The 22,826-nt window shown below is 39.5% G+C and overlaps 1 protein-coding gene across 1 annotated transcript; it reads left to right on the plus strand.

Moving 5' to 3' along the window:
* Nucleotides 1–1,453: 1,453 nt before the first annotated feature.
* Nucleotides 1,454–22,193, plus strand: spef1 (sperm flagellar 1). Its single transcript, XM_057848077.1, has 7 exons — nucleotides 1,454–1,597; nucleotides 6,767–6,878; nucleotides 11,155–11,302; nucleotides 11,368–11,413; nucleotides 15,283–15,367; nucleotides 19,007–19,115; nucleotides 20,891–22,193. The coding sequence occupies exons 1-7, from the start codon at nucleotides 1,489–1,491 to the stop codon at nucleotides 21,026–21,028; spliced, it is 747 nt and encodes a 248-aa protein (XP_057704060.1). The 5' UTR covers nucleotides 1,454–1,488; the 3' UTR covers nucleotides 21,029–22,193.
* The last annotated feature ends 633 nt before the right edge of the window (nucleotides 22,194–22,826 follow it).

The raw sequence follows: 22,826 nt of genomic DNA on the forward strand, positions 1-22,826 counted from the left end.
CTGTCACGTATTAATGTTTCTGCCATTAATGTTTCATCTTCTTGCATGTGTAATATTTCAGCTAGTAATGTTTCATCATATTGCTTCACACTCATGCATCACAAAGTCCTTTATTATGTCATAGGGAATAACTGAGAACACTATATAAGCCTCGAGCAACAACATCCAGTGTCAGGTCGTCAGCGATTAAACATAGGTCTGCATGTCAACTTGCCATTATCGCTTGACCTGATAGTTTTCCCTTGCCTGTCAAGATCAATAAAATCCTGTGTCTGCGATACGCAACTGGGTCCTCCGTCTCGTACATGACAAATAGGACCCAACAGATTGGGTGAACGGAGGTCAGGGCTACATTTCTCGGAAATATACTGATGTGTTGCCTACGTAAAAAATAGTTAAAATTTTTATTTTCATGTGGGAAATACCACCTTCTTCATATCAAGGAAATTTACAGTGGTTGTGTTTATGTGTGTGTTATTAGTATTTTTTTTTTTTTAATGTCTGCATAGGCTGCAAATAAAAATATTTATCAATGAATGATGGAGAATTTAAAACATTTTTTTATTAATGAATAAATGCACAGTTGAATTAACGTTAACGGTAGAAAACACATTGAGGACACTTATCTCTAATCTGCTCGCTACTCGAGTTTTGCAGGTTAGCAAGTTCACAGTTTAATGTTATGCTAACTATGATGCAGGTTGGACTTTCAGTAGCAAAATTAGTGGCGTGTTCCCCACCTCCACAACATTGACGTCTACTTTCAGTGGCGGCTGCTGTGGCTGGCCGAAAAAAATTCTAATATCGCTCGTCTTTGAAAGGGGTGGAGGAGGCGGCATGTTGACATGTATTTCTGTGGGCGTTGTGTGAGTGTGCATGCTTGTTTGTTCTAGTCATCAGCCAATCAAACATGGGTTTGAGGGGAAAAATGGACCGGCACATTCAGCAAGTGAAAAGGGGTCAATGTAAGTCTGAACATAATGAAAATACAGTAAGTCACTTAATGGTGGAAGGGTCAATTATATTCTTACAACATATGGGAAGACATTATAATTTATTATCATTAATCATTATCATCAATTGTAATCATTATATAATTCAAATAAAGTTGATTAAAAGTTGTTGGGGACAATTTGAGCATCCTGAAAAGTTGCTAGTGTAATGTCCGTATGCAAACCCTGCCAAAAACATAAGACGAGAACGCGCATTTAAAAAATATGGGGGAAAATATGCCTAAATTACTTTATGTAGAGTTGAATAATACAACTAACATGCATAGAGTCACCGTAAGTAAGTAGATACGTATGTCTGCTCACGTGATATCATATTAGTATTGAAATATTTGACTGGCGCCCTGTCCGCGCTTGTGTACAGGTACCCTTACGCTACGTTGCCTAGCAACCCCTCCAAACAAGCCTGCGAAGTCGTCTTATCACTCGAAACGGTTCTAAAATTGATTCATTTAGTGTACAGAAACGTGAATAACGAATGGAGCGAGAGTTAGACGAGGATGAGCTGCAGGATTTGTACGCGTGGATAGATAAAATTCGTCTTTCAAGACCAAAAAGGAATATCGCCAATGACTTCAGCGACGGAGGTACTGAATGCTAGGCTAAAGTGAATGCTAACAAATCAGTCGAGCATCAGCGATCAGGAGCACCTGTGCAGTGCTTATTCACAATCACAACCGTATCGAACATTATTATGCTTCTAAAGAGAAATTACTGCTTTTTAAGGGCAATGTCAGTGAGATAAGAGTGAGCTTGTGGTGTGAAAGTGTAAACTCACACTTGATTCTTGTATTGTCTCCCATCAAGTGAATCCCATGGACGTAATTTAAAGAGGGTTTAGAGGAGTCATGCCCCCTACCCCCTCTAATAAGCAGATCCATCCAATAAAATCCTCACATAATTGCTATGAATAAAAATATGAATTACAGTGGTACCTTGACTTATCCTTTCGACATCCGACGTAAAATTTGAATCGTAATTGTCTCGACAAATTGCGTCGCAATTTCATTGTTTTCCCACAAGACGCACGCACGGCGGATTTTCTTGTGAGAGAAATGCACATGGGTCCCAAGAAGATTAGTGCAGGTTGTGAAAAAATAGAAAAAGGTGACACTTACTGTTGAAATTAAAAAGGAAATGATAGAAAAAATATGAGCGTGGTGATGATGATGATGATGATGATGATGATGATGAAGCTTTTTCATTTCGAGCATGCTCCCACAAAAAAACAAAAACACATACAGTATAATTCAACAAAAATAATTGCACTCGAAAGGGAGTGGGAAGAAGAAAAAAACTTATTTTATCCCACCCCGATCTCATTGTCCAGCATCCTTACTTGGTGGGATACTCCTGTCCACACAATGAAAACGAAGAAGGGAAAACAGACAAAAACAACCGAACCAACAGACAACCAACTAAAAGTTGGCTCATTAACAATAATTTCAACATTTACACCAATTGACAAAAACAGCAACACACATTGTCAGCAAATGTCATTATACTGTGACCAGACCATATTTTTATACAACGATTTAATTTTTTGGATATTTTGACACAGTTGGAAATGATTGTCTAAATTGTTCCAGAGTTTCACTCCACATACAGACACACGAAAATGTTTCCAAGTAGTTCGAAATCTTGGTAACATAAAATCTCCAGAGCCTCGCAGACAATGGATATTCTCATGAACCTTAAATAGGTTTGTATATTATGTGGCACAAATTTATTTTTTGCTTTAAATAACATTATAGCTGTATGATACAGTGCCTTGCAAAAGTATTCGGCCCCCTTGAACCTTGTGACCTTTCGCCACATTTCAGGCTTCAAACATAAAGATATAAAGTTTCAATTTTTTGTCAAGAATCAACAACAAGTGGGACACAATCGTGAAGTGGAACAAAATTTATTGGATAATTTAAACTTTTTTAACAAATAAAAAACTGAAAAGTGGGGTGTGCAATATTATTCGGCCCCCTTGCGTTAATACTTTGTAGCGCTACCTTTTGCTCCAATTACAGCTGCAAGTTGCAAGGGGTATGTTTCTATCAGTTTTGCACATCGAGAGACTGACATTCGTGCCCATTCTTCCTTGCAAAACAGCTCGAGCTCAGTGAGGTTGGATGGAGAGTGTTTGTGAACAGCAGTCTTCAGCTCTTTCCACAGATTCTCGATTGGATTCAGGTCTGGACTTTGACTTGGCCATTCTAACACCTGGATACGTTTATTTTTGAACCATTCCATTGTAGATTTGGCTTTATGTTTTGGATCATTGTCCTTTTGGAAGATAAATCTCCGTCCCAGTCTCAGGTCTTGTGCAGATACCAACAGGTTTTCTTCCAGAATGTTCCTGTATTTGGCTGCATCCATCTTTCCGTCAATTTTAACCATCTTCCCTGTCCCTGCTGAAGAAAAGCAGGCCCAAACCATGATGCTGCCACCACCATGTTTGACAGTGGAGATGGTGTGTTAAGGGTGATGAGCTGTGTTGCTTTTACGCCAAACATATCGTTTTGCATTGTGGCCAAAAAGTTCAATTTTGGTTTCATCTGACCAGAGCACCTTCTTCCACATGTTTGGTGTGTCTCCCAGGTGGCTTGTGGCAAACTTTAAACAAGACTTTTTATGGATATCTCTGAGAAATGGCTTTCTTCTTGCCACTCTTCCATAAAGGCCAGATTTGTGCAGTGTACGACTGATTGTTGTCCTATGGACAGACTCTCCCACCTCAGCTGTAGATGTCTGCAGTTCATCCAGAGTGATCATGGGCCTCTTGGCTGCATCTCTGATCAGTTTTCTCCTTGTTTGAGAAGAAAGTTTGGAAGGACGACCGGGTCTTGGAAGATTTGCAGTGGTCTGATGCTCCTTCCATTTCAATATGATGGCTTGCACAATGATCCTAGAGATGTTTAAAGCTTGGGAAATCTTTTTGTATCCAAATCCGTCTTTAAACTTCTCTACAACAGTATCTCGGACCTGCATGGTGTGTTCCTTGGTTTTCATAATGCTCTCTGCGCTTTAAACAGAACCCTGAGACTATCACAGAGCAGGTGCATTTATACGGAGACTTGATTACACACATTTGGATTCTATTTATCATCATCGGTCATTTAGGACAACATTGGATCATTCAGAGATCCTCACTGAACTTCTGGAGTGAGTTTGCTGCACTGAAAGTAAAGGGGCCGAATATTATTGCACGCCCCACTTTTCAGTTTTTTATTTGTTAAAAAAGTTTAAATGATCCAATAAATGTTGTTCCACTTCACGATTGTGTCCCACTTGTTGTTGATTCTTGACAAAAAAATTAAATTTCATATCTTTATGTTTGAAGCCTGAAATGTGGCGAAAGGTTGCAAGATTCAAGGGGGCCGAATACTTTTGCAAGGCACTGTAGTTGATAAGATCTTTGTGTGCACGTCAGTGAACTGGCTCGACAATACAGACGGAATATATCTATGATCTCGAGGACAACTCATTATTATTATTATTGTAACATCGGCAATTTAGGAAGTTGCCAGTTTCGTCAGGTTTTTACCGTAATTTTCTGAATATAAGGCGCACCTGACTATAAGCCGCCACCCACTAAATATGACACGAAAACGCCATTTGTTCATAGATAAGCCGCACGGGACTATAAGCCTCAGCTGTCCTCACTGTATTATGGAGAGTTACACCAAAAGATATTAACCGGTAACACTGTATTTGACAGCAGTGTCATAAAACTGTCATAAAACCGTCATAATTATGACATGACACCAAGGGCGTAGGTTTGGTCTCAACATTGGTTGGGACGATATAACAGCATAACCTGCATGTACATTTTTTACTGGGGATGGGAAATCAGCATGCAAAATACAACCACCACATTAGAACCCGATTATTATTATTACACTACTGGCCAAAAGTATTGGCACCCCTGCAATTCTGTCAGATAATGCTCAATTTCTCCAGAAAATGATTGCAATTACAAATGCTTTGGTATTAACATCTTCATTTATTTTGCCTGCAATGAAAAAACACAAAAGAGAATGATTTTTAAAAATTTATTATTATTATCATTTTACACAAAATTCTTAATTCTTACTTTTGTATTTATTATGTATTTACCAAGTTTTTTGTGGGCTGTGGAACGAATGAATCGAATTATGTAATGTATTCTTTCTACTCATCCGACCATTTCGTCTTACAAACCAGGTCAAAGAGCTTTTTACGTTGAATTTTTTGGGAATAAATGCTTAAATCCCTGAATTCTTTATAGATATGGACGTAAAATCTTCTGGATTCTTGGAAAAAGAAAAAAAACTGGCAGTTAGCATTTATTTTACGTAAATATGTCAAATGTGCTATAAGTCACTGTGGCGCCGTCTTATCACAACAAAAAGCTTTTGAAATTTGAACATTGACATTTTTTTTAAACAAATGCTTAAATCCCTGAATTCTTTATTGATATGAACGTAAGACAGTCTCAATTCTTTGTTAAAGGCAAAAAACCGGGCAATATTGCAAATTATGATGCCAATGCCATTGCGGTTAATTTCTCCCATTGATTTTTTTTCACAACGTTTCAAAATGCATGCGTCTATGGCCGTCAGTGGGAGCCAATCCTAGGCAATGAGATCACTTTGGGGGCTTTTCACATCATTTCATGTTAATTTTCAGTCACTTCCTTTTCCTTTTGGGGCCTTTACGGGTCACTTCCTGTTGATTTTGGGTTACTGAAAAGGAAGTGACTCAAAATGAATAGGAAGTGGTGTTTTTGACAGTCCTATTCATTTTGGTCTCAGTATTAGTCTTTTGGACGATAAACTTAATCTCAGTTATATTTTAGCCACCTCAAAATGTGTTTGTCTATTTTTTCTTGATGAAAACTCAGACTAATTTTGTCTAGTTATAGTTGACGTTGACTCAAAATGTTTTTGTCTGTAAAATTCAAAAGTTTTAGTCCAAAAATAAATAAACAAATAAAGGTTTCCAACAATTTCGAATGAATATTGACAGACAAGGACATACTGTACAAGGACAACGCCAACTTGGTGATAACACACACTAAGCCGGAAATCAGTACGTTATTTTAAATTAATTTTACCCACCTGGACACCACAAAATGTATGTAAAAAAAAAATGTCTGAGAGTTTAAGAGGACACTCGCCGTTAGCAATACCCTTATGCTAACGCAAAGGTGAATGCTATGCTAACGCTACGAGTTAGGCTAAAGAAACATTGCATATTCTCTCTTGCCAAGATAAGTAAACAAATCTTACAGTGTGTGTTTCAAAACAAGCCTATTATGAATATGTGTCTGAAACCATGGCAAATTTTCTCTCGATCTCGTCAGATGGCATTTGTCTCGTTATGTTTTAGTGTCCCAAGGCACGTTTTTAGCTCATTATCGTCTCGTCATGAAAAATTTGTTCGTCGACGAATAATATTTGTTATCGTCATCATTGAGGAAAACGACACTGACAAGAAGTAACCTGCAAATGCCTACAAGACTGGCTGTGATTGCTCTTGGTTTTAGTGCCATTGACGGCGTTTGACGTCCAGTCCTGTCAAAATGATGTCTAGCGCCGCCAATGGCAGCCAATGAGGTAAAGTACACACTATTCCTTTGGAAGATTATGGTAGCAATGACACCTTTTTAAAACGACACATCCATTCTTGGTGGGAGCATATCGATAACCTTTTCGGCTACAAGGTATTGCGATATATCACCTTTTTGATATATTGTCACACCTCTATCTGTCTCTCTGCAGTGTTGGTGGCTGAGGTCGTTAAACATTTCTGCCCGAAGATTATAGACTTGCACAACTACACCCCTGCCAGCTCCACACAACAGAAGCTCAGCAACTGGAACCTCCTCAACAGGCAAGACGCAACACATAATCTATTATTCATCCAACAAATTCAAACATTTCCCTGGCAAATGCTTTCATTAGCCATACACAATTATCGGGACATACTGAAAAGTTTTTTACCCCTGGATTGTGCAAGGGTATCTAAATGAATTAAGTGGCCGGAGAGTGTATATTCCAAATACACTTAATTTGAGAGTGTATCCTGTTCCTGTTTGGCCATCAGTGAGTATACAGTAGTATGAAAGAGTATCTGAACCTCTTGCAATTTCTCACATTTTTGCAGAAAATCACCATCAAATGTGATCTGATCTTTCTCAAAATCACATAGATGAAAATACTGTGTCATCTTCAACTAAAACCACCCAAACATTTATAAGTTTTCATATTCATGCCACAGCATGCCGTAGTCATGCCACAGCATCTCAATGGGGTTCAAGTCTGGACTTTGACTTGGCCACTCCAGAACGTGTATTTCGTTCTTCTTAAACCATTCTGAAGTTGATTTCAGGCATGAAAATCTCTCACCTTTCGGCGAAATTCGCCGTTCTGAAATCAAAAAGGGCGACCTACGTGAATTGCGTAGATCCGAGGAGAAATTCTTTTTGGGAGGGGGGGGGGGTTGTGAGGTTTTATTTAATTGTTATTATCATTATTATCATCATGTGATTAACTTAGTACGTAAACTGAGCACTTAAGAAATCGGTTATTTAAAAAAGTGACACTTGATCAGCAAATCCTTCTAGATGCTTCGCTGACGAGAACCAATCATCGGCCCAAGCTGCGTTCCATTATTCCAAACGCGGGCACTCCTTACGTGTACATGGGAGTGCTCGGAGAGCCTTTGGTTGCATTGCAAAGCTGCGAAAACAAAAAGCAGGCCTTATCCACACCGGGGCAGACCAGAGCGCAGCATACACACTTGCCTGTATTTGCCAGCAGATTGAATTTGGTGAGTAATGGGTTCAATCGTTTTCACATTTTGCGATATAAAAAAGTTACTGCCATTCGTTGCAGCTTGCGTTGAACACTGCCAGAGCTAGCCAAATCTCCCATGAAAAAAAATAGCTCCCGTTAAATTGGCGTCAAGCTTGTGTATTTAGCGGTAATATAAACGAAGAAACACACTGTTGAGTCAAATTAAGCGGCATGCTCTCGGATGGAGGGGGGCGCCTCGTATCGCTCCCGTCGTCCACCTGAGACGCGTTATTTTCGGCTGGGACTTGAGCTGACGGCCAGTCTTGCTTCTTAAAGCTTTTCAGAAATACAGGGATCCCTCGTTTTTCGCGGTTAATGGGGACCAGAACCCGCCGCAATAAGTGAAAACCGCGAAGTAGCGCCCCCCCCATTTTTTTGTGCGTGTTCAATGTATTTATTCAGATTTTACATTGGAAAAAAGATACATATATATAAGACATGTTTTTTTCACTTTTTTCACCAAAGTATCATTTATAAATGGTTTTCAAGCACTTCAAAATGTAAGAATTATGATAAGTTTTAAACATGTTACTGCCCCACCGAATTATTTTTAAACAAGAATAAAGTAGTAAGAAAATGCTTGGCTTTATTAAATGCTTCATAGTGAGTCTACTCAAACCCTCTCAGGCTTTGTTAAACGGTGATTGACACATGTGCAAAGTTTTTCTTTTTATATATATATTTTTTGTTTGAAGCAACTTATTTGATTGAATAATAAAGACACAAATGTCCCAGCCAAAATGTGGCCCAAACGCAAAACAACATTACTTCAATGGAAAAATTTGTTTCAATCAAGAAAAATAGTTTTCAAATGCTTTTTTTGTCTCAAATTTATTTTTGCAATCAAAAACAATTTTTTTTAATTGAAGTGACTTTTTTGGGATTAAAGGTATATACTGTATTTTGATTGAAGCAACTTTGTTTTTGATAGAAGTAACTTTGTTTTTTGATTGAATAATAAAAACACAAATCTACCTCCATCGTTATTGAGAGAGAAAGAAATTAAGAAAGCTTTAAAACTAAAAGCCACCGGGGAGTCTGTTTTTTTTTTTTTTTTTTTTTAATATTTATATTTCATTACATAGACATGCCTCGTAGGGAAAGGAGATTGAGGGATAAAAAAAGGAGTTGGATGAGGCTGCTAAAGGCAGTGGATACCTCATCAGCTGGGTGAATAGCAGACCTGGTAAGAACAAGTTTGCAAGGATAGTCGGGTATTAAATACAATTATAAACACAATTACAATGTTATTTTTCTATAAGATTTTATGTCATTGCTTTAGGTGCTAGAGTTGTTAAGTATGGATAATAATGAAATAATAGTTTTGAGAAAACTGTGCTGTTGGTGGCTCAGTGACCATCTAGTGTGGTTTGTTCTCAGATGAACAAGTTGAGGAAGGAAGTTTTGATGCAGAGGTTGAAGGAAGAAAAGAGGCAGACTGACTGAGTCACAGCGAGAAAGTCTTGATGACAGTTTTGATTTCTATTCACTGTTGCCCCCTCCCAATTAAAGTATGTCACAGTCGCAGCCAATTATTATCTAAAGCTGGTTAAAATTGAAGTTATGTTGTTTTAAGGTGTATTAAATACTTGTTCATGTGCCCCTTTTGATCTACGAGCACCCGCCCCTCCACCGGTCTCTGCACGGCCCTGCTGAAACGCAGTGTGGGTCGACAGAGCTCAATATTTTGTTGGGGTGTACAGTGTACTGGAACATTTCTGGAAACCAGAAATCCTAAAGAGAAAAAGATTCTAATAACTCCGACGACGGTCTTGTTTTTTGTTCGTTTTTTGTTCCTCCACACCCTTCTCACCTTTTTAACCCCTGACCCATTTTCATGCCTGTGATTTACTTCTGTGTTTTGGATCACTGCAGCATCCTTCCTCTTTTTAGCTTCACTGTGCAACAGACAGCCTCAGGTGTTCCTGCAAAACATCCAGATAAACTTTTGAATTCAATCTTCCTTTAATGATTGCAAGTTGTCCAGGCCCTGAGGCAGCAAAACAGCCCCAAATCATGATGCTCCCTCCACCATGCTTCAAGGTGGGGACGAGGTGTTGATGTTGGTGAGCTGTTCCATTTTTCCTCCACACATGACGTTGTGTGTTACTCCCCAAACAATTAAACTTTGGTTTCATCAGTCCATAAAATATTTTGCCAAAACTTCTGCTGAGTGTCCAAGTGCCTTTTTGTGAACATTAAACGACCAACAATTTTTTTTAGACAGCAGTGGCTATCCTCCTTGGAGTCCTCCCGTGAACACCATTCTTGACCATAGTTTTACATACAGTTGATGTGTGCCCAGAGATAATGGACTGTGCCTGTGATTTCTGTAAGTCTTTAGCAGACACACTAAGATTCTTTTTAAACTCTCTGAGTATTCTGCGCTGAACTCTTGGCGTCATCTTTGCTGGACGGCCATTCCTTAGGAGAGAAGCAATGGTGCCAAACTCTCCATTTGTAGACAACTTCTCTGACTGTCGATTGATGAACATCCAGACTTTTAGAGATGGTATTAGTATCCTTTCCCAGCTTTATACAAATCAACAATCCTTGATCGCTGGTCTTCAGACATCTCTATTGACCGAGCCATGATGCACATCAGCCAATGCTTCGAATCAAGACATTTCTTACCAGGTGTGTTTTTTATAGTGGGCAGGGCAGCTTTACTCATCAGTGATTGGGCACACACCTGACTTAAAATGTTTGGTAAAAATTGGTTTCAATTATTCTTTAAGTCTCCTTATGCAGAGGGTTCACTTACTTAATTCCCCCATCTGTCATTGTTTGCATACTATCCTCATTAAAATATGAAAACCTATAAATGTTTGGGTTTTAGTTAAAGGAGAAGCTGTTTTTTCATCTGTGTGATTTTTAACAAAGGTCAGATCATATTTGATGGTAATTTATGCAGAAATGTGTGAAATTCTAAAAGGTTCAGAAACTTTCTCATACCACTGTATATCTCACACAGATTTTTTTTTTTTTTTTTAATGGGAGCTAATTTATCTCAAAAGTCCAGTTGGAAATTGGGGACAACTTACATATGTTTAGTGCTTCCCAACCTACCACACCCAAAGGACTCCACGACATATTAAGCTTACTTAGTGGCTGAACTTAGCCAAATTATCTTTATCTGATCATAAGAACTAGCCCAAACACAGTCTGGGAGCATTTGAATGGCACACAGCCAACCCTGAAGATCCCTGTGGTGTTTATCATCACAACATGCAAAATGGGTTCAAAACGCTTTCCATCTGCTGCTCTTTTTAAAATCGGAAACAGATGTGTGTGTCATTTTGCATATACAGGAAGGTGTTCTCCAAGTTGAACTTCCATGTGCCCGAGAAGTCGGTGAAGAAGATTGTTCTGCGATCCGCAGGAGTGATCGAGAGCGTGCTGAGCGGCCTCAGGGAAAAGATAGAACTGAGGCTAGATCACAAGGCACACACTCTATCAGTATGTAATGTAAGCCTACATGTATGTGTACTATGGGCTATGATAACTGTGTGTTTTAAATGCAGGATTTGGAATACTATGACACCAGGAACCCAGAGAAAACTCTCACAGGTAATCTAATCCAGCATCTGACCACCCATTTCCTTATCTTCATTGGATTGGCGGGTGAGCTGGAGAATATCCCCTCTGAGTTTGGGTGTTACACCCTACAGTGGTCGTTCGTCAATCACAATGTGCATATAGGCATACATTCACACCAGAGGTGGGTAGTAACGTGTTACATTTACTCCGGTACTTTTACCTGAGTAACTTTTGAGAAAATATGGAAAATATGTGGATAACATTTATAAAATTCATATCTGTTTAATATGGAACTTGTAAGAAAAGCATGTGACACTCAAACCACATAAACGATCCTTAGTAAGTTTGTACAGTATGAAAACTTGTATATTTTTGGGAACTTTGAAGAACAATATATGATAGGAATTGAGGCCAAAGTAGTTTTATTTCATTTATTTATTCATTTATTTTTTTAACTAAACATCAGACATCAAATAATGATTCTAAGCTATAAATGACAGACATTTTGAATAATAGATATAATTACTTATCTTTTTTTTTATTACTGCGTTGAAACAGCAGTTGAAGCAGTGCGCGATCTCTGTAATCGGGGGTCCACGGAGAAAATGGACAAATTAGAAATAGTTCAAGGGCTTAGTGCGTCATGAAACTGCTATGGCAGGATATAGACATATTGTTCTATAACAAACACAACAGTTCTTTTGGCTTAGAATACAGCAGTTTATTTTAAAGAGTGTTGCAAGAGCAGAATTTCCACCATGTACATACATATACAGTATATACACACACACACACACACACACACACACACACACACACACACACACACACACACACACACACAGTGGGGCAAATAAGTATTTAGTCAACGGCCAATTGTGCAAGTTCTCCTACTTGAAAAGATTAGAGAGGCCTGTAATTGTCAACATGAGTAAACCTCAACCATGAGAGACAGAATGTGGGGAAAAAAACCCAGAAAATCACATTGTTTGATTTTTAAAGAATTTATTTCCTAATTAGAGTGGAAAATAAGAATTTGGTCCATTACAAACAAGCAAGATTTCTGGCTGTTAAAAAGGTCTAACTTCTTCTAATGAGGTCTAACGAGGCTCCACTCGTTACCTGTATTAATGGCACCTGTTTTAACTCATTCTCGGTATAAAAGACACCTGTCCACAACATCAGTCAGTCACACTCCAAACTCCACTATAGCCAAGACCAAAGAGCTGTCGAAGGACACCACAGACAAAATTGTAGACCTGCACCAGGCTGGGAAGACTGAATCTGCAATAGGAAAAACGCTTGGTGTAAAGAAATCAACTGTGGGAGCAATTATTAGAATGATTAGAAAATGGAAGACATACAAGACCACTGATAATCTCCCTCGAGATCAGTCGTCCTGGTCCCTTTGCAGAAAAACAGCCCCAAAGCATGATGTTTCCACCCCCATGCTTCACAGTGTGTATGGTGTTCTTCGGTTGCAATTCAGTATTCTTTCTCCTCCAAACACGAGAACCTGTGTTTCTATCAAAAAGTTCTATTTTGGTTTCACCTGACCATATCACATTCTCCCAGTCCTCTTCTGGATCATCCAAATGCACTCTAGCGAACCACAGACGGGCCTGGACGTGTACTTTCTTCAGCAGGGGGACACATCTGGCAGTGCAGGATTTGAGTCCCTGGCGGCGCCTTTGTTACTGTAGTCCCAGCTCTCTGCAGGTCATTCACTAGGTCCCGCCGTGTGGTTCTGGGATTTTTGCTCACCGTTCTTGTTATCATTTTGACGCCACGGGGTGAGATCTTGCATGGAGCCCCAGATCGAGGGAGATTATCAGTGGTCTTGTATGTCTTCCATTTTCTAATAACTGCTCCCACAGTTGATTTCTTTACACCAAATGTTTTACGTATTGCAGATTCAGTCTTCCCAGCCTGGTGCAGGTCTACAATTTTGTCTCTGGTGTCCTTCGACAGCTCTTTGGTCTTGGCCATAGTGGAATTTGGAGTGTGACTGATTGAGGTTTTGGACAGGTGTATTTTATACCGATAATGAGTTAAAACAGGTGCCATTAATACAGGCTTCCTCATGGGGTGACAGCAATGCACACCAATTTGATGTAGAGTGCGGCGTATGGTCTGAGCACTAACAGGCTGACACCCCACCTCTTCGATCTCTACAGCATTACTACTGCGACGGTCTTTCAAAGAAAGCATTTGGATGTGACGCTCAGCACGTGCGCTCAGGTACTTTGGACGACCAACCCGAGGCCTGTTCTGAGTGGCCTGTTCTTTTAAAACGCTGGATAACCTTAGTCACTGTGCTGCAGCTCAGTTTCAGGGTGTTAGCAATCTTATTGTAGCCTTGGCCATCTTCATGTAGCGCAACAATACATCTTTTAAGATCCTCAGAGAGTTCTTTGCCATGTGGTGCCATGTTGGAACTTTCAGTGACCAGTATGAGAGAGTTTGAGAACTGCACTACAAATTTGAACACACTCGCTCCCTATGCACACCTGGACCTCGTAACACTAAGTCACATTGCATTTTGGTGGGAAAATGACAAGCAGTACTCAATTTGGACATTTAGGGATGTAGATTCTAAGGGGTGTACTCACTTTTGTTGCCAGGTGTTTAGATATTAATGGCTATATTTTGAGTTATTTTGAGGGGAAAATAAATACACTCTTATGTATAAGTTGCACAGAGACTACTTTTCATTGTGTCAAAGTGTCATTTTGTCAGTGTTGTCCCATGAAAAGATATACTTGTGTACTCACTTTTGTGATACACTGTTACTATATGTACAACATTGTCAACCTGTATTATCCGTCGGCGTCTGAATGAAAGGAACTCTATGGTAGGATACCCAGGAAGACCCCACTTTTAACCCAGAGACATAAAACAGCCAGGCTGGAGTTTGCTAAAACCTACCTGAGAAAGCCAAAAACGTTCTGGAAGAATGTTCTCTGGTCAGATGAGACAAAAGTAGAACTTTTTGGGAAAAGTCATCGACATGGACTTTACAGGAAAAAAAAACAATGAGGCATTCAAAGAAAAGAACACGATCTCCACAGTCAAACATGGCAGAGGTTCCCTGATGTTTTGAGAAATTGAGCATTATCTGACAGAATTTCAGGGGTGCCAATACTTTTGGCCAGCACTGTATGCTCTCTGAGCGGAAATGCATTTATGACTGAAAATTTTAGACCTCTTCCTATTTTTTAAGTTGGTGAACTTGCAAAATCACAAGGGGTGCAAATACTTGTTTCTCACTGTATATAACATTTTTGCGTCAGGAAAAAAAACTTTTACTTTTTACATGTAAATTTTAAAGCAAGTACTTTTGTACTTTTACTTGATTAAATCTTGTCTTAGATACTTGTTCTTTTATTTAATAATTCTTCTCACCGAGTGTTTCATCCATCACTGGTGGTTACAAATCCCTAAATGCGAACACAAATGAGTAAATATGAGTATGAATCTTTTATATATGAACACGAATGTGTAAATACAAGTATGAATCTTTTTGACAGCTATTTTACTCCCTACTGACTCTCACACCTCATCCGTCCCTCCAAATAACCTTGTGAGCTGACGACCTCAGACCAGCTCCTCTTTCCTTTCCTGTCCTCCGCCCTGCACGCTATCACACACACAGACCCAGAGCAAACATCCTCATATCAGCAGATGGCCTTATCACTAACCAAAGATCAGCATGGCGGAACTTCAAAGCCTTCACGCCGTTGTTCTGCTTCTCTTCAACACTCATACTCTGTTCTCCCCTTGTTATTTTGGCGTCAGATTTACTGGACTTCTTAGTGTGTCCAGGAACAGCTCACTATTCACCTCTCTTGAAAGCGATTGCGGCGGGAATGTCATGCTTTTTCTTCTCTTTGCTTCAGAGCTTACTCAGAACGAGGCCAGATATCTGTCTCAGATGGTACATGAGGAGGTGAAACGTGATGAAAAATTGAAATTGGAGACAGGGTAATACCACAAAAGGCTTCACATCGATCATCGTCATCACCAAACACATGGGAAAATAATGTCGAATCTTTCAGGGGGAAACAAAAATACAAAATGTAGGCCATCCTAGTTTCATAAATATCAACACTGTCTGGTTAAAACAGAAAACCATGGACATTCTTATAACCAATTCTCAAAATAACTTTATTGTGAGCTTCCAGTACTGAAGTGATGCCTTAGCTGTAGTGCTGCTCATGTGAACATTTTTTTTAACATTAAATAATTCTACAACATAAATAGCACATGCTAATTTAATTAATAACACATTTTCAAACAGTAATGACCAAAGGCATAGTAGGTTTGGTCTCAACCTTGGTAGGGATAATATAACAGCATAACCTGCATGTAGACTTTTTTGCTGGGGACGGGACATTAATAAGACCAAACAAATTGGGTGAACGGGGGTCAGGATACATTTCTCTCGAATATGAACCTAATTAATTGATAATCTAAATGATCAATGCAACATAAATCTGTATTGACTTATACTAACGTTCATATGTATTAGTTCAAGTTATACATTGTTCGATTCAAACCTATGTTTTAAAAAACTACTAAAGAAACATTTTGAAAACTTCCAGAATAACTGCCTGGATTTTTTTTTTTTTTTTGCTTAGCAAATTTAAAATGCAGTATTTGAACAGAATCGAAAAGTAGAAAATAATCTCTTAACTACCCAGGAATGCAAAAAAATAAGCAATTGTCTTAAGACCACTCCACATTGCCTGTCTAAATAAATTAAATACAACTGAAAAAACGTCTTAGTTAGGGAATACCAAAAATAGAAAAAAATGGAACTTTCCTTCAGGTAAAACACAACTGTTTTGTCCACAAACACAACCAAACTCATCTTAAAAATGAAAGCTCCTCTGGGTTGCTTTAAGACCACATAAATGAAATAAAAAATAAAAATTGGGGAGAAGGGGTTAAACCCAGGGGTGTAAGTTGCTAGAATTTCTTGCCGGAACTCCCTAACGTGAAGGTTGCCACGGAGCCAGAAATTGTGTTTATTTATTAATTTATTTATATTTTAGGAGGGGGGGGGGTTAAACCTCTCTATAACCCATACAAAAACTGATTTTCATTCAAAATTGTATTTTTTTCAATGATTTGCAAAATAAAAGTTAACAAAAACAGCAATAACCCCAACCTCTGTCTCCTAATTTTTATTTTCCCTCATTTCCTCACATACTAAATGCCAAATCTCAATTTTAACTACTTAAAAACATAGGATGTATATTAAAGTTGAAGATAATGTAAACATTTACTTTTTCTTGTGTTTTAATACTAAAGGTATAAGTAACATACATTCAGAAAAATAAGTAGAAATGACTTATATTATGTAGAGTGAAATGGAATATATTTCGAAGATCGCGCAAACACTGACTTATTTAAATCATAAAGAAATAAATCAGTAGCCTAGCATAAATGAACAAATATACTGTAAGTCCAAAGTGCACAATGACAGCTAAAATTTTCTGAACCTCCCCATCACAGCAAATAAAACTAAAAATGATAAATAAGCCTCCTCAACTCTTTCCTTGCTCTTAAAGATTTGATCCATTTTCTGTTGCATTGCCCTTTTTTTGTCGCATCAATTCAACACTTTTTTTTTTGCTGTTCCAGAAAACATGCACATTTGAACCAATCAGAGCTAACTATCTCTGCTGATCACATGTCAGTATGTCAGCCAATTGAAAGGATAAATGAGTCTGGGCGTTTTGCTTTGCTACGTGCATTTGCACATTGACATGACTCGTCATAGTCAGACTCAGACAACTGCAGCAGCTAGGGAAACCTCCATGCCGTCCGTGGAATAAAATAAATAATAAATATTGGTGGAAACGGCAGCTTAGCATTAAAAAAAATATATATATATAGCGTTTTGACAGTTGCCGTCATATTTTGGGAATCAAAGCAACTTGAACCAGAACAGCATTCCGGCCCTGAGTCTTATACCGGAACTGCGTTACTGCCCTGAATCTTATACCGGAATTGTGTTCCTGACCGATCTGGCCCACTTTCACCCCTGGTTAAAACTCGCTTCAATACATTTCTCACAATTAACGTTAACGGTAGAAAACATAGTGAAGGACACTTCTCTCTAAGCGCTTCCTACTCGAGTTTTGCAGGTCAGTAAATTTATACAGTTTAATGTTATGCTAACTCTGATGCAGGTCGGACTTTCAGTAGCAAAATTAGTGGTGTGTTCCCCACCTCCACAACATTGTCGTCTTTTTACATTACTTACAGCGGTTGCTGCTGCTGGCCGAAATTGTAATATCCCTCGTCTTCAAAGGCTGTTGTATTTCTTTCTGGGCTGTGAGTGTATGTGTTTGTGAAAGGGGTGGGGGGGTCATGTCATCAGCAAAGGGGGAAAAAAATGAACAGGCACATTCAGCAAGTGAAAAGAGATAAATGTCAGCCTGAACGTAATGAAAGTAATTCACTTAATGATAGTAGGGTCAGTTCTATCCATACAACATATGGAAAGACAATCTCGATTACCTATATAACCGAACTCATTATATAATGCCAATAAGGTTGCTTAAAAGTTGGTGGGGACTATTTGAGCATCCTAAAAAGTTGCTAGTGTCATGTCCCTACCGTCCCTAAGCAAATCTACGCCCTTGGTAATGACCCTACCCACAAATAAATGAAGGGAGAACACTCAATGGATTAACTCATGGGGATTCAACTATTTTAAAATCCTCAACAGTTATTTAAGACACAAGCAACATTGGATCTTGAAATGCTTCTAAATGTTTTGTTAATTCATCGTGTAAAAGGAACAAACAGTACTATAACTCTATATAGTATAACCAGAGTTCTCTTCAACACCTTCACTTACGTCACATCGATTTGGTAAGTAAATATTGTGTCGAGCGACTTGGAGAAGAATGACAGAGACTAGCTTTTGTTTTTAACACTTGCTGTTCTTGTGCCCCATACACCGCACGACCCCAAGAAGCAACATACTTTATTGAACAGAACACACATGACATAAAAACAGCAATCACTACTATGTTGTGGTTGCCACAACTACCCATCAACCATTGCGGCGGAACACAAATAACAGTCACTACAATATTTTAGTGTTTTTTTAAACTGTTGTTAAAAGAGTAAAATATTTACTTAACCAAATCGATGTGTAGTAAGTAAAGTAAGTGAAGGTGCTGAAAAGAACTCTGGTTGATGGCGTGGTTCACCATGAACATGTGCTGGAATGTTATGGTGTGAGAAAAGCTCGAAATAGACGAGGCAGTTCTGCGCATATCTGAAAGAACGCCCACAGAACTCTGGGTCAAAAAATATTTTTTTTCTAATTTCACTTAACTGAAATACATCAAGGTAGGCATGTTTTCAGCCCTGAATTACTACTCACTAAAAATTAGTGTTAAGAACAGGTTAGAGTTTTGTTGACTTATCCTATTTAATTAAATTGTATATTAGCATTCACGGTGTACTATTGAACATTTCCCCCTTAAAGATTTCTGTTTATTATTTCAATTAATTTATTCATATATCACACCGCACGTTAGCAACGTGTCAAATCTTGCTGTCATTTTCTTTTGTATATTCATTTTAAATATTTTTTAGTGGCAAGCTACAACACACCGCTCAGTTTTACTCCAACTTGGACCCAGCCGTACGCCAAATTCTAAAGGAAAAAGAGCACGGGGCTATGGCTTTGCAGGAGACAGTAGAGGTACGCACGAATGCACTCACATAAATCTGGGAAACACATGTCTCTTCTTCCTATTTTCATTCTCTGCTGGGAAAAGCAAGTCATAGACATTTTGCAGGTGTGTGCCTGTGCACACACACTTGCGTATATGGCACAAGCTGTGTCAGCAGTGGTCAGTGAGTCAGTTTCACATCAGCGGATATATGTGACAACATCTGCATGTGAGGCAAGAGGCTACACAAGGACACAAATGTGCAACACTTCCTCCCTTTTTTCAAAACGCGTTGCTCACTTTCAGTCAATACACTGCTTGTTGTTTTCCTATAAATGTGTCGGCATATATACCCCCTGCATTTCTGCAGATATTTAAGTATATCTTTTCATGGGACAACACTGACAAAATGACACTTTGACACAATGAAAAGTAGTCTGTGTGTCACTTATATAATAGAGTTCATTTATTTTCCCCTTAAAATAACTCAAAATATAGCCATTAATACCCAAACCCCTGGCAACAAAAGTGAGTACACCCCTTAGAAACTACGTACACCCCTAAATGTCCAAATTGAGTAATGCTTGTCATTTTCCCTCCCAAAATGTCATGTGACTCGTTACAGGAGTGCTGTCAGCATTGCTGCAGAGATTGAAGAGGTGGGGGGTCAGCCTGTTAGTGCTTAGACCATACGCCACACTCAACATCAAATTGGTGTGCATGGCTGTCAACCCAGGAGGAAGCCTCTTCTGAAGACGGTACACAAGAAAGCCCGCAAACAGTTTGCTGAAGACATGTCAACAAAGCACATGGATGACTGGAACCATGTCCTATGGTCTGATGAGACAAAGATTAACTTGTTTGGTTTCGATGGTCTCAAGCATGTGTGGCGGCGACCAGGTGAGGAGTACAAAGATAAATGTTTCATGCCTACAGTAAAGCATGGTGGTGGGAATGTTATGGTCTGGGGCTGCATGAGTGCTGCAGGTGTTGGAGAGTTACATTGCATTGAGGGAAACATGAACTCCAACATGTACTGTGAAATACTGCTGCAGAGCATGATCCCCTCCCTCCAGAAACTGGGTCGCGGGGCAGTGTTCCAGCATGACAATGACCCCAAACACACCTCCAAGATGACCACTGGTTTACTGAAGAGGCTGAGGGTAAAGGTGATGGACTGGCCAAGCATGTCTCCAGACTTGAACCCGACAGAACATCTTTAGGGGATCCTCAAGCAGAAGGTGGAGGTGCGCGAAGTCTCAAATATCCGGCAGCTCCGCAACGTCGTCATGGAGGATTGGAAGAGCATTCCAGTTTTTAGCAAACTGTTTGCGGGCTTTCTTGTGTACAGTTTTCAGAAGAGGCTTCTTCCTGGGGTAACAGCCATGCACACCAATTTGACGTAGAGTGCGGCGTATGGTCTGAGCACTAACAGGCTGACCCCCCACCTCTTCAATCTCTGCAGCAATGCTGACAGCACTACTGTAACCTGTCACATGACCTTTTGGAGGAAAATGACAAGCAGTACTCAATTTGGAGATTTAGGGTTGTACGTAGTTTCTAAGGGGTGTACTTACTTTTGTTGCCAGGGGTTTGGCTGTTAATGGCTATATTTTGAGTTATTTTGAAGGGAAAATAAATTTACTCTATCATATAAGCTGCACACAGACTACTTTTCATTGTGTCAAAGTGTCATTTTGTCAGTGTTGCCCCATTAAAAGATATACTTAAATATCTGAAGAAATGCAAGGGGTGTACTCACTCTTGTGATACACTGTATAAGTGTGCGTGTGTGTGTGTGTAGATTCTGCAGATGAAGGTGAGCAAGTTGGAGCGCCTAGTTCAGCTAAAGGACATGCGGATAGACGACCTCAGGCATAATCTGGAGACGTGTACCTGTCTGAGAGGGAAACACTTGGATTGTGAACCTAGCAGCATATAAACACTTTGCATATAGAGACACACTTTTCATTATTTGCTTAGCTTCAGTTAATCTCTTTCAAAAAGTTCCAAGGCTCAAGTATATTTCACAGTGAAACTTTAATAAAGACAGAACTTTTTCTTCTTGGAAATAATTGATATCTCGAAAAGTATCTGTTTTCCTCAGTCCTTACCTAAATGTATAAAAAAAAAGTTATTTTACAATGGTATGAATAGCCTCCGTGAAGTTGGCCCCCTGTCAGATACAAATTTATATAAATATGATGTCAATTCTTTGTGTTATGATTGTGCTTCCATGTTTTTTTTAAAAGATATTTTCAATTCTTTTATAGGTCAATCTGAGGTCAACCAGTTCCCCATTTTGATTAAAAAATGGCAAAAAAATTTGTGTCAATCGTCATGCAGAACCAAGGGCGAAGGTTTGGTCTCAACATTGGTATGGTTGATATACTTGGTTGATATGTGAGCTGCAGTTCGGTGCATAGGCACAAACAACAGTCAGAACCCGTCCCCCCACCTGAAGGCGGAGGGAGGCTACCCTATCGTCTAGCGGGGTAAATTCCAACGTACAGGCGCCAACCTGGGGGGCAATAAGTATGCCCACACCTGCTCGGCGCCTCTCACCTTAGGCAACTCCAGAGTGGAAGAGAGTCCAACCCCTCTCGAGAGGATTGGTACCAGAACCCAAGCTTTGTGTGGAGGAGAGTCCGACTAGATCTAGTCGGAACTTCTCTGCCTCACACACCAGCTCAGGCTCTTTCCCTGCCAGAGAGGTGACATTCCATGTCCCAAGAGTTAGCTTCTGCAGCTGGCGGTCGGACCGCCAAGGCCCCCGCCTTTGGCTGCCGCCCAACTCCCTACGCACTCAAACCCTTTTCCCCATCCCACAGGTGGTGAGCCCATGGAAAGGGATTGCCCATGCTTCCTCACAATATTGCTTCTCAAGTCCTCAGACAGTTCTTTGGTTTTCTTTCTTTTCTCCATGCTCAATGTGGTCCTCACAAGGACACAGGACAGAGGTTGAGTCAACTTTAATCCATTTTACCTGGCTGCAAGCAGGGGTTAATTTGAGCCGCATCTTGCCGGAACAAGATCCGGCACCTTTTGATTTTGGCCTCCCTGTGTTGCGGGACATATTTGGGCAGATCCGGCACCACTCGTGCATATAAAATAATACTAATATAAAAACGTTGGGGGGGGGGGGGGGGGGTCGTTGATAGCTTTCTCCACTTTATTGTGGCAACAATAAAAAAACAATAAACAAAATAATTGCGGACTGCCGCCACATTCGACCACAAAGTTTTGCTTCTCGACCGTCTCCCCCTCGCTTCCTACTACTCACAGCTCTCCAGTCCCAGCGTCTCTAAAACAGATCGTGCATAGTGTCTTGCTTTTAGCTTTTTGTTGACAAAGGTATCGAACACACGACGTGCTGACAACTTTGTTTCTTTATTAACACATGGAGCTAACAGCACGAACACAGCTTGGGGCTCTCGGCAGGCTGTGCCTCTCTATCGCACTCCCGTATCACGTGACCAAAACAACAGTAACGTTGTGTGCACTTCATGGTGCCTCGCAAAACATTATATCAGAATATTACACATAGTTACGGACATTACACTATAAAATAAAATAATAATATGCATACATTCATTTACACAACAAATCCCATGAATAGCATGTTGGTTATAAAAATGTAACGTTATTTGAAAGAGTCGGAGATTTGTTGATGCACTGAAAAGCTGGACCAACAAATAACGCCCCTGACATTTAAATAAAAAAAATAAAAAAATTGAAAT

This window comes from Corythoichthys intestinalis, chromosome 10, assembly GCF_030265065.1.
Source record: "Corythoichthys intestinalis isolate RoL2023-P3 chromosome 10, ASM3026506v1, whole genome shotgun sequence".
Lineage (NCBI taxonomy): Eukaryota > Metazoa > Chordata > Actinopteri > Syngnathiformes > Syngnathidae > Corythoichthys > Corythoichthys intestinalis.